At 35.1% G+C, this 11,863-nt stretch overlaps 4 protein-coding genes across 5 annotated transcripts in view; 1 reads left to right on the top strand and 3 right to left on the bottom strand.

Annotated features, from left to right (window-relative positions):
* Nucleotides 1-213: 213 nt before the first annotated feature.
* LOC108572882 (autophagy-related protein 2 homolog B) lies at nucleotides 214-8,252 on the bottom strand. Its single transcript, XM_017935213.1, has 19 exons — nucleotides 7,875-8,252; nucleotides 7,374-7,686; nucleotides 6,980-7,293; nucleotides 6,723-6,899; nucleotides 6,378-6,602; nucleotides 5,824-6,296; nucleotides 5,435-5,743; nucleotides 5,259-5,376; nucleotides 5,080-5,180; nucleotides 4,503-4,997; nucleotides 4,158-4,436; nucleotides 3,558-4,086; nucleotides 3,285-3,472; nucleotides 2,799-3,211; nucleotides 2,247-2,724; nucleotides 1,412-2,176; nucleotides 1,010-1,284; nucleotides 631-932; nucleotides 214-551 (listed from the first exon to the last, which is right to left on the bottom strand). Exons 1-19 carry the CDS (start codon nucleotides 8,046-8,048, stop codon nucleotides 312-314), a joined length of 6,168 nt encoding a protein of 2,055 aa, XP_017790702.1. The 5' UTR covers nucleotides 8,049-8,252; the 3' UTR covers nucleotides 214-311.
* A 788-nt stretch (nucleotides 8,253-9,040) lies between these two features.
* Nucleotides 9,041-11,863, bottom strand: part of LOC108572839 (dimethyladenosine transferase 2, mitochondrial) — a 4,231-nt gene continuing 1,408 nt past the window's right edge. The window contains exon 5 of the mRNA XM_017935157.1: nucleotides 9,041-9,132. Coding sequence (XP_017790646.1) covers nucleotides 9,041-9,132 — 92 coding nt within the window. The remainder of the gene's footprint in view (nucleotides 9,133-11,863) is intronic.
* On the top strand, nucleotides 9,147-10,252 carry LOC108572916 (transmembrane protein 179). The gene is made up of 2 exons (XM_017935253.1): nucleotides 9,147-9,362; nucleotides 9,455-10,252. Exons 1-2 carry the CDS (start codon nucleotides 9,253-9,255, stop codon nucleotides 10,008-10,010), a joined length of 666 nt encoding a protein of 221 aa, XP_017790742.1. The 5' UTR covers nucleotides 9,147-9,252; the 3' UTR covers nucleotides 10,011-10,252.
* LOC108572917 lies at nucleotides 10,730-11,622 on the bottom strand. 2 transcript variants are annotated; one of them, XM_017935255.1, is made up of 3 exons: nucleotides 11,573-11,622; nucleotides 11,292-11,450; nucleotides 10,730-11,187 (listed from the first exon to the last, which is right to left on the bottom strand). In XM_017935255.1, exons 2-3 carry the CDS (start codon nucleotides 11,409-11,411, stop codon nucleotides 10,732-10,734), a joined length of 576 nt encoding a protein of 191 aa, XP_017790744.1. In that variant the 5' UTR covers nucleotides 11,412-11,450; nucleotides 11,573-11,622; the 3' UTR covers nucleotides 10,730-10,731. The 2 variants fall into 2 exon arrangements, with proteins under 2 accessions (XP_017790744.1, XP_017790743.1); XM_017935254.1 differs by having other exon boundaries at nucleotides 11,521-11,587.

The raw sequence follows: 11,863 nt of genomic DNA on the forward strand, positions 1-11,863 counted from the left end.
CAAATTGGATCGATCTCTTCGTAATATGTAACAAAACCAATGGAACTGAAGTATATAGTTGCACGAATATGTTAGATCGTTTAGAGATGTCTTCTTTCAACAAATTTATGCAATTAGGTCTAAGAAATTTTCGTAAAATTCACGTTCAGGCATTGTCGAATTGACTTTCACGTATCGTACATCTCTTATCCAGAAGGAAAAAACTTCGTCCGTGTTTTTCCTTCTGTTAATTTTCACGTCATGGATTCATATGTTACATGATGGTCGATCGAGATATCGACTTGTAATATAACCGCTCGAAGTTAGCAACTTCAATTTATATCGTTTGAATCTTGCCGCCATTTTTGAACAGCCTCTCGCCTGACATCTGGCACTAATTGCGATTGCATGCCACCTAAAACATTACTAGTCGCTTCCGTAGCCAGAATAATCGGCTTAACGACTGTCGGTGGTATTTGCCGCAAAACTCCTCCTACAGCACCAGAAACTCCCTTTTGTTCGTGTTCTTCGCTAGCCACACGCACCAATTGATTTGCAGTTTCTCCCAGACCCTAAATAATCATAGGTATCAATTAGACGACATAAAATATTCAGAATTTTACATAGTTTTCTTTATGTTAGATATTTCACCTCTTTTACTAGCATGTAAGCATTAGCCATTCCTTCTCGAATGTCCAACGGTTGATTGTATCTTTTCCGACGTCCCTTTTGTCCCTTGTGTTTATGTCTCACACTGGGACCAGGGCTGACCATATCGTAAGCAGTCTCAGCTGTACTTTGTATAGCATGTATCAATCTGGAAGTTAACTCTAACGTAGCCATAGCTGTGGACATCGTAAAACTGTTCGCACCTCGTTGCAAACCTCTAATTATTCTACCATCTTTTTGATATTGTTCAATAGGCAACCAGAACAAATCCCTTATTCCTTGAACTGTAAAGAAATGAATTAAAAAAATGTATAAAATATTACGAATAAAATAAAATAATTGAACTAAAATATATACTTACACAATTGTACTAATGAGTGTATAGGACCAACACCGCCAAGCAAACTTGGTAGCTGGTTTTTCTTTATGTCTTGGAACCACTCAGAAAGTAAAAACGTAATAAGCTTATCGAATCCCAGAAGTCCATGTCGATGTGTCAATCTTTTCAGTCTTAATTCGGAACAGTTCAACTGCGCCAAACCCATTAGAAGGCCTGCTAACGGCCCATGAGTGAGATCTACACGCTTCCCGTGATAATCTAATCTAATAAGGACTTCAGGGGAAAATATCACACTCCTGATACGGATCAAACAAACCAAGTTTTAATATGGTATATCAACAAGGACACTATTCTACATCTATTACTCAAATATCAATTCTACAACTCGACAACTCTACGCTTAACATGCTTTCTTTTCCTTACCTAAAATATATCGGTTGACAATCTTCGTGAACTTCTTGCGTCCGTTTTCCTTGCACTTTATTATTTTCTTTGATCATCAACTCATCCTCCAAGAGTATTAATAAATTTGGATCTATACTATCGTTTTGAGACGTATTCGTTGGCGTCGGGGAATTAGGCGTAGTGTCATTTACACTCATAACAGGCAGATGATGCGTTGGTGTCCCTTGCTTGGATACCGGAGCGGATTGAGGATTATTGGGCGTGCTAGAATTCTCTTGAGCATACTTCGTACCGCTACCCAATTCGTTGAAGAACTCTATCAAGAACAGTAGGCTGTCTTGATCAATATTTAGACGTACAGGCAGTAGGCTGAGCTTCAGACAACACTCTTGAGCACTTAATCTCGGATCAGGTCTTACGTGAACCACCTTCATGGCAAACATATTTGCGTGTGACTGTCTGGGCATCGCCTCACTAATGTACTGATATAAGAATTTGTTAATATGCGAGGACGCCAATCTGTCTCTGATTTCTATTTCGTTCACCAATAATATTTGCCTCGCCGCTTCTGCGGTGTTCTCTGGATAAACTTCATGTTGAAAGCGTACTTTATTCAATTGAAGTTCCATTAAAATATCGTGCCTGCGACCAGGTCCTCCCATCACTTGCCAATCTGTTGTTTCTTTGCATTTTCCTCTCGGTGAATTTAATACCTTTCCAAAGTGTATTTCATTGGGATTGGATTTATTGAAAGTCACTCCATCGCACCATGGTGATCTGTTTCTGTAAATATAAATTCAACATGTAATACAATGACTAATTTTTGAAAATTCTTCATAATTCTAATACATACTTATCTTGAGAGGTTGTGTTAGGACGAAGCACGGTGTCATTGATGACAACTTGCTTTTTAGTAGACGATTGTGCAGCTTCAAAATCCTTTCCTCCATACATATGCCACACCAATGTCATTTCGCACAGGGTGTACCTTAAAATGGGTGGCGGAAAATGTTTCGGAGCCTTCAACAAATCAATTTTACCAAGTGGAATCGCGAAGTGGTTATCTACTATTCTTAAAGACTCTTGACAAAGCCAACGAACTTCCGGCACACCGTGTCTTGGCATGATGCCTGTACCAGCTTCTTCCCCTAATATACAAAAATCTTCGTTCGCGTCTTCAACCTCTATATTACACTCTGTCTTGGCACATTCAGGACTTTTACACATTTCAGGTACCGTTTGCGAAGCAGGGTAAGACTCGTCCGGAAAGAAAAACACTTCCACCGGTTTTTCAGCTACTGTTTTGTTACTGCCCACTTTAGAAGGCGTTCCTGCAAAATAACAATTAATCAAAATCAATTATTCATATTCATTTCACTGGTTATTCTTTATTAAGTAATTTCACCTTTCACAGTTTCTTCCATCGCCTCTTTCATCAAATTACTCACACGTTGAACTTGACTCTCGCTCAAAGTATTAATACACTCATCCCCTAAAAGACCTTCTTCGTCGCCAGAACTTGGTACTGTGAAGCTTTCGAGACTTTCCGTATTAGGTGCCAAGTCTCCGTCGTTGGCGAAATAAGTCAGCAACTGAATAAGAGCACGACCAGAGTCTGAACACGTTCGAACGTGCAGTACGTTGTTACTTGCTCTCAGATCCACCCTGGGTGCTCCACCATACATTTTATCATTCAATCTCAACGATAACTCGAACAACGCTACATCCATTACGCACACATAGTCTCGAGCAGCAATATTGCTAGACACGCTAAAATTACCGAGAGTTACCATTGATCTTAATGGTAGATGAATTGGCCTGAAATTATAGATTTTGTTTTATTATATTAGCATACTTTGGAAATGTCGCCTAAATCTGTACAAATAAGAACCTATAATCAACCGCGCAATCCCAAAAGTGCAAGTGTAACTCTGTTAATATTCCTGGTGGTGAGTATCCTGCAACTGGATGATCCGCTACATCCAGGCAATCTGTTAGTTGTCTGAACCACGATGTATCAGTGATGCACTTTCTATGTCTCAGTGTTGCATTCGCTATGCCTACTGCCACTCTAAAAGTCTATTTTAAAATGAATCATGATTACTCTATCCATTATTAAGATGTATTCACAATTAATATTCAGTTAAATTATTATAAAACAAACTTTGATACGATGCGTCTGATGTGCAGCCTGTATCCGAATGGCAAGCGTCACCATATCTTTGTCGCTATTTCTCGTAGCTATTGCACTTGCACCTGGCTCGCTTTTATATATAGCATTCTGACAATGTCGCGGTGTGGCGCTATCAATATGTCTCAATGAAGGTGGCTGTGACGGGGTGGTCATTAATCCACAATGATCCAAAGACGTTTCTTTTACCATTGCGCATAGGTAACTGAGATTCGCGTTCCCTTTATACGAGGTCACTGAGAAAATCGTCGCGTCTTCCACTCGGATTATTAATTCCCCTTGTTGCCCGGGAATAACGTTACGCATTGCATCGCGAACGGGCGTGTACATACAGAGGAGACCTTGATCTATATTCAGAATTAGTGCTAGATTACTCTGACTATTCCTGGACACCTTCTCCTGATGTTGTCTGTAGCTCTTGTCAGCTGCAGAATTAAATATTCCTTCCTCGTCTGAGTCTGACTCAGAATCGTACTGGACTCTGCTTTTACACGTGCTAAATCTAAAATACGTAATTTTACTTTTAAATAAAATCATAAAAAATTTATGTACTTTTTTTTTACTGTCATTTACCTAGGATAAACTGATTCTTGCAACAAAGTGGACGCCAAGTCGAGACCTATATGATTCTCTGCGTGTGTGCCATACTTTGGTCTCGGCGCTGATGGTTTCCATAAAAAAAGATCAGTGTTGAATCTGTTAAACAACAACTCGTATAGGTGTTTAGATGGTATCTGGACGGAGACACATGGAAAGTAGATTTCTAACTGTATCCTAGAGCTATGAATGCCTTCATCCATAAACTCTTGCATCTCTTCTCGACTTCCCGGTATAATTAATTCTTCGCCTTCCCTGTTGAAGTGAGAAAAAAGTAAATGGAAGTTTTTTTTTTTAAATAAAAGATTTTATTAAACAAACCTTTGCTCTGAATCATTCTTATCGCCCTGTGCATGAGGTCTGGAATGAGGTGTGTCAGATTCATGAATAACGCGTTTCGAGCTGAATGGCGATGGCTGGTGTTTAGGCGCGTTCTCCAGAGTTTCATCCAAACTAGAATCTGGTTCTTCCTCAGAACTGTCTTCCAACTGACCGCTTAAACGTTGTGGATAAATTGTAATAACTATTCGAGCCCAATCAAATCCTTCGTCGTTGACTTGCTGACACGACACGTTCTTCTCGTCGGTTGTAACTTTGCCTATATTCAATGGTATGTCTGTATCGGTTTCTGCATACGAGAATAATAATTTTCTAAATTGAACTTCGTGCTTCGTCACAGGTTGAGGACGACTCTTTATAGTAGAATGAATTTGTGCATCTGTCAATTTTAAGATCACGTAATCCGTTCTCACTGATCTCTTCCACCATGGCGCCCGATTCATATCGTGCAACGGCCTTAAATCTGGTATTGGAAACCTGTTTTTAAATAATTTCATTAAATTGATTTTGTACTTTATATATGGTATCTTTGCCTTCATATTGTAGATTTATAAATTACCTTAACTTTATTGTACATTGTGACGAAGATACGTTTATGACAGCTGCAAAGTCTGATAAAGTGGGACTCTCTACAGCTTGATAAAACAACGTTTGTTGATTCTGTGAATTTTGTAATGAAAGGATGACAAGGACCGCTTATCTTAGAAAATAATTATATAATGAAAGTTAACAACTTACAATGTTTCTATCGTTAGATACAGGATTGTAAACGCAAATAGGTTGCGGATTAAGTAGAGCACATATCCTATCTACAATGGTTATATCAACTTCGCTTTTGCATGGTTCCAATTCAATGCTAAAGATATAATATAAAGATAATTAATTAATTTAAAATACATTTTAAATATACTTACTCAATTTCTGTGCAAGGGTGTGCACATTTCATTAATTGAGCCTGTCGTGCATTTTGAATATCCTCTACATATTTAAATTTCATTTGAAAGTCCGTTTTATTGGTAAAACCAACACCTGATGAACTTTTTTTTGAAAAGGTAAGCAATTCTACAAATTCTGTAGGCGAAATTCCATTTGCATTAGAATTGTTCGAATCTATTAAACATTCTACGATTTCTAAGCTAGCTAAAGTTAAAGTTCCAGATACTGCAGAGGATAATGTGGTATTTTTTTCCCTTCCTTCAATAACCAGCGGTGCAGTAAGTAATCTGAAATAAACAATAATTAAAAAAGAAAAAGAAATATTTCTAAATTCTTTTTATCATTACTTTATACTGATTACACAAACCTAATGTGGCTTAAATGGCAAGCATCTAAAAGTATTTTAGATGCTTTATCAAAATCTTTATTTCCATATCCTCCAGCTGCAAACAATCCTAATTGCTTAAAAAAATCGTCCGCCAAATTTTTCATCTGCTGTATGCTAGAACGCGTTAGACCACCTCCGTCTACACACGTGGTCAATATATCTTCGTGCAATAGGATTACTGCAATGGAAGATACTCTCACATGAAAATGAGACGTTTCCGCGGAGGGGCTATTATCCACGCTATGCCAATGTTTTTGTTGCTTTGGTAAATTTGTCGCTGAATTTTTTAAGTTAATACTACTGTACAATGTACTCCCATCCATGCTAACATTATTGCTTGTGACTGAATCACTCATTGATGTGGATCCTGGCAGTCGCATCGGTAGAAATACGTCTTCGTTATCAGACTCATCCCAAGACGCTGCCGACCAACCTTGCGTATGCTTTAAATCCTGTTAAGAAGATCAATATATTTCACTAATTTTCCACATTTTTACAAATTGTAATAGTTGTTGTTGTTTTTTTTGTATTACCGTAGAACGTAATCCTTGAGTTGAATGTATTTGATCAACGAGTTCTCGCTCCACACGATTAAAATCACTACCGGCCATAGGTTTCTCAGTGTACGTTTTTGGTGCAACGTTACTAACATCTTCCAAATCCGGAGATGCAAGTCCGTGTCCTAATTCTAATAGCACGTGCACCTGCCGCGGGCTTAAAAACGAAGTAAATGACCCCAGTGTCACTTCTAATTCTACCTGAAGTAATTAGTTCTCTTTTACTTCGTGCCAAACGCATTATAATTTAATGATATGTATATTTTTGTTTACTTTTTAATATACAACACGTGTATATCATTTAGTTTCAATTAACTTTACCTTTGGCCCTGAAACACTTTCTCCTTGCTTCAGCTTCATTCTTATCTCTTGCCTGCCTGCCAACTTAGCAAACATTATAGGATTTGATTCATTTAAATTATTAATATTTCCTTCTGTAGGACTTTGCGTGTTTTGATTGGGAGATATTTGTGCAGAAGAAAATTGGCCATCTGAATTCTGTAGGAAAAAAATTCCAAAATGTTTTGTTCATGTTTCTTTCTACAGTGTTTTCTAGTAGTTCTGTGAAAAAATTTTACTTTAGAATCTGGTGTAGAACCGCTGCTTGTTGTTATGATACTTCTAGAAAAGGTTCTTGCACGAGATGGAAATTCATCTGTATGAAAGGTCACCCCTTCCAAGTAAAATCGTTTTGTCATGAATGCTGACATAACATATCCTTTTGTTGACTGACTAGGATCTAATGAAGTACTGCTTGGATCCAAGCCTGCTTCATCTGAATATTCAAGATTTTGTATACACATTTCTATTGCAACACCAGTTGAAGAATCCAGTGGCACATGTTCCAAGCGTATTACAGTATCTATAAATCTTACTTTCACCCTGCATAAAACTAAAATAGAGACATACATATTTTTTATATATTTTAAGAATTTCATTAAATAGCTTTCTAAAACATTATGAAATTCCTACTTGAATCTATTGTTTGTGCAAATAATTCAACTCCTTCTAGTGGTTGTGAATTTCCAACATTATTTGCATCCTCTTGTAAGCATTCTTGTGCAAGTTGCATACTGGATGTCATAGAGCTCCACATAGATTCAAACATGGAAGTTCCACTTTCTGCTCTTTGCCTAGGTTGCACAGTTAATCTTAAACTGGTTACTTCCACATAACTAGCTTCACTGAGCAGAGCTGACCATGGTATGCTGACAGACATTTCTGCCACAAAACCATCAACAAATTCTAGTGGGAGATGTTGTTGTTTTCCCATCTCATTAAGTGCCTATCATAAAAAGTTTGTCAAAGTACATTTTGTTTTTATTTCTTCCTTTGTTAACATCATTTGAACTAAAAGAATTGCTCCCATGAAAGAGAAAGAAAAAATGCATACAACTCAAAGTGTTCACTTTATCTCTATAGTCACTAGCTGAAGTCTAACAAAGAGATTTGAAACAAAGAAAATGACAGTACCTGTACATCAAGCCTGACATTGGTTACACGACCAGTTCCATTGTAAAGATCTACAGTGAGCTGATCCAATGTCAATTTCTCCTCTAAAAATTGACCAAGATATCGTTGTAGGAGATATCTGCAGGCGCGTTTTTTGATCCCTTGAGACCAGGGTAGACATCCCAACCAAGACATTTTATTCCCACGTTTGACAATCTAATCTAAGAAAGACATGGATTTTTCGAAAGTAATTTTCGTCATACGTCTTATGTTAGGCCTGTTATTCGGGCACGGTACAAGAAAAACAATTTATCCACGTGAATTCCATCTTTCTAACACGTGCCCACTTTGGTGCAATGATTCTTAACATAATACGATGATTCGGATGTAACGGGGTTCTAGCTGCGTAATGTTTTCCTTTGGATGCACTACACACACACTACACACATAGAAGTCTGACTATCAGACATACACTGTGAACGAAACACTGGTGTCTTATTGACTGAAATCAGCTGACTTTGGAGAGAGATGCACCGATACTTACTTTTTCCAATACTCTTTCACTTTTCATGCATCGATGGAACTTCGTTCCCTCTTCCTATCATAGTTAGAACGTAATGTAGTTTTTCACGATTTATCAACAAGAATATTTTTTCATTTTTCTGTAACGAATAAAATAATGCAGAAAATCGTATACTGACAAATCAGATTAAGTTATACCATTTTTTATTTTGAATATTGTTTTCTCTGAAGAATTTGAAAGAAAATTCCTTTTATTTTCATTATCTTCAAAACATATAAAATTGTAATTTACTTTCATTGTAATATTATTATGTAAGTATTTATATATATATATATATATGCAAAAAAATAGTATTAACGATTTTTAGTATCCTTCGAAGTATTAAACATTATCGTATGAATAATTGTATTTTAATAAAATAACATAAAAAAAATCAGGTCATAGACTTCGTTCGTTTTCTTAAGTTTTTCTTCTTTTTTTTTTTTAATGCACAACAAATTATTGTCTAACGCGCGATGAAAGATCGAAACCATTTTTTATTTCCGTCGTTTATATCAGTGTAAAATTTGCTTGGCGTATAGATCAACTGTGTATTTCAAATGAAATATTCTTTTTCTAAATATTACTTAAAATTGAATCGCTGAAGTAAGATTTTTTTTTAAGTTCATACAATCGATACGAATATTTTCGAAAGGTTTACTAGCCTGAACGTATCTATATTCACAGTAGTTACTGTGTATAGTTTACTAATAAGTTCAAGTGCATAGTGAGTGGGCGGTCTATCAAGAAGACAGTTAATAGAAGCTTATTAAACATTTTGTTTTTCATTCCTACAAATACATTGTAAAACATAAATTTGCCTTTACCATTTGGACAATGGCACTAACTAATATTTTGCTTCTTAGCCAAATATCCGGTTATGTCGTAGCTCTTGTTTTGTCACTTTGCATTATTATACCTATGAGTTTGCATCAGGACGAATTTAGGTAGCTATGATTCTAACTAGGATACATGACAGGTGGTATTTAGGATACATATGCAACAAACTACATTACGTGTTCTTCCTGTCTGTTTACAGAGGACATTGTCTATTGTTTTCAACAGGAACATGGCAAGAGTCTGATGGTCAGTTTGTAATAAATTGGGCTCCACAATCTTATTGTAATTATACAATATTTGTCGGTTTAATGTTACTATTAACATCTGCTATACAAATATACAGACTTTCTATACTTATGTATCGTGGAGAAGACAGTTCTTTCTTGTCTGCATTCATAGATGTTGTCAGTTCAATATTTCTTACACTAATTACCTTAGTTGCTGCAATTTTTATTACACTTGGATTTATGACTTGGTGTCAATGTATGACCAAGAGATTTCCATCATGTGAATTAGCAGCTGGAAATGATATAGATAAAGCTGATGGAATAGACACATCTGGTTTTTATATTGAATTAGGTGCAGCACAATTTGGCACTTGGACAAGTTTATCCATTTGGGTTGGTCTATCTGTTTTTGCAGTATTAAAGTTGTTACGATACCATCAATTAGAAAATATGAAAGTTTCAATGTATAGAGAAAGACAAAGATTGATAGAAGCAGACAAAAGTAATGAAATACAAGAATCAACTTAAAAATATGAACATGTAAAAATCTTCAATATTAAGATGGTAGTATTTTTTTATCCTACTATTCTTATTCTCCAGAGAAATATTTATACCCTGTGGAATCAGTTTTACAAACGCACAGTCCATTACCAATATAGTTTCAATAGTGTAACATGACCTAAAATAACATTTCAATCTATTATGGAGCTGAATAACTATATTGATTGAAACAAGCAATTATAGTTACAACAATATGGGATATGCTTAAAGAATATAATTTTTATGTTTGTATAATTAAGACTGCATAAAATTACAATTTATAGTTCCCACAACTAGCATTAGAACTCATTTTATAATGGTCCATTCAGTGTCTTTATTTTAATCAATGTTACACAATTGTTAAATATAATGTATTTTATTATTGTATTATATTTTTATTTGTTTGTACATACAGTATATGAGAATAACAAAGTGTATAACAGTTACATACTGTGAAAGTAAGTTACTTAAAAAGAAAAAAGATAAATTGATGGTATGAATTTTTGCAAGTATGAATATATGTGATTATTGAATGTGTATAAATTAAGAACGTATTTAAATATGTTAAGAAATATATTTTGTAAATATATATGTTACATTCGCATAATATACCAGAATCACATTAATACATTGAAATTTATTATATAAGCAAGGCTAAGTGAATAAATATCTTTTTATATAAAACCAGAAGTTTGTTATGTGGGAAAAATCAGTGTATTACTTCTCTGCAGATTCCTACAGAATTTCTACGGCTTCCTACAGGACATTGCCTCTTGGGTGCTTGTATTATTATAAATGGTTCAATATCTGATGGTACACATTCTAGTTCAAAGGTAGTTTCATTTACTTCTATTATACCCTTAGGAGCACAAGGACCTCCTACAGTTCTGAGAGAATAACATGTATTGTTATATTGTACTACACCATCTACCAAGCATGGATTTTTTTCACATTTTGGTACAACTTCATTCTTAGGAAGTACCACATAATGTTGTGGTTTACAAGGTCCTTGTTTATATGCTTCATAGCAAGAATCATTCAAAGGAAAATATAAAAATTTTGGTCTACAATCACATATCCACGTACTCTTACTTCCTGATCCAGGGTAAAGCAGCATGTTTTCAGGACATTCATTTGGTGCCACAATTGGATCACGCTCTGTCATCTAAAAAGAAAAGAAGCATTCTCTTTTTACTTGCATTATATTATGTCAAATTTCTTTTTTATCTTATAAGATTAATATTTATACATTTATTCAAATACAATTACCGGTGTGTTGCTGCTGTCACCACCAAGATAGGGTAACTTGTCATCCTTTGGAAACACAATATCTTGACAGAATATGCAACTCCATGTTATTAGTGTGATGCCAAGAACTACCCACTTCATTTTATGTTTGGTATTTTATACGAACTTTCTTATGTAAAACTGTGACAAATATTTAATTTCTTTGAAAGTAAATTATTTAAATTTTAATATAATGTTTGCACTAACTTACACCATCAAGTACTTTTTCATTAGTAAGTTACTAAAGATACAGATATCATTACTTCAGCATATTTGCCATGTTTGAGTGACCTCACATGATCCCAAGATTTCAAGGACAACCAGAGTTGGATACAATAAAAGAATTAAAATCAGTGACCAATCATTATTAAGCCTTTGCTGGTAATTGAAGTCTTCCTTCCACTACTCCTCTCAACTGTACAGTTACATGTATCAAAGGAATAAGTATAAAAATTTCTGATATTATAAATATAAAAACAATTAACTTGAAAATAATTTTTGATTTATTTTATACATGTAAATTTGTTGGTAATAAAATATATTATTATGCTTAA

Source organism: Habropoda laboriosa, unplaced genomic scaffold (assembly GCF_001263275.1).
Source record: "Habropoda laboriosa isolate 0110345459 unplaced genomic scaffold, ASM126327v1 scaffold102, whole genome shotgun sequence".
In the NCBI taxonomy this organism is placed as follows: Eukaryota; Metazoa; Arthropoda; class Insecta; order Hymenoptera; family Apidae; genus Habropoda; species Habropoda laboriosa.

Excerpts from the sequence above, each read along its gene's own strand:
- LOC108572917 (XM_017935255.1), bottom strand. The coding sequence starts at position 11,411 with ATGAAGTGGGTAGTTCTTGGCATCACACTAATAACATGGAGTTGCATA. Across the intron at positions 11,188-11,291 it reads GTGACAGCAGCAACACACCG|ATGACAGAGCGTGATCCAAT; the intron begins GTAATTGTATTT and ends TTTTCTTTTTAG.
- LOC108572882 (XM_017935213.1), bottom strand. The coding sequence starts at position 8,048 with ATGTCTTGGTTGGGATGTCTACCCTGGTCTCAAGGGATCAAAAAACGC. Across the intron at positions 6,297-6,377 it reads CTCAAGGATTACGTTCTACG|GATTTAAAGCATACGCAAGG; the intron begins GTAATACAAAAA and ends TCTTCTTAACAG. Across the intron at positions 2,177-2,246 it reads AACACAACCTCTCAAGATAA|AAACAGATCACCATGGTGCG; the intron begins GTATGTATTAGA and ends TTATATTTACAG.
- LOC108572916 (XM_017935253.1), top strand. The coding sequence starts at position 9,253 with ATGGCACTAACTAATATTTTGCTTCTTAGCCAAATATCCGGTTATGTC. Across the intron at positions 9,363-9,454 it reads TTGCATCAGGACGAATTTAG|AGGACATTGTCTATTGTTTT; the intron begins GTAGCTATGATT and ends GTCTGTTTACAG.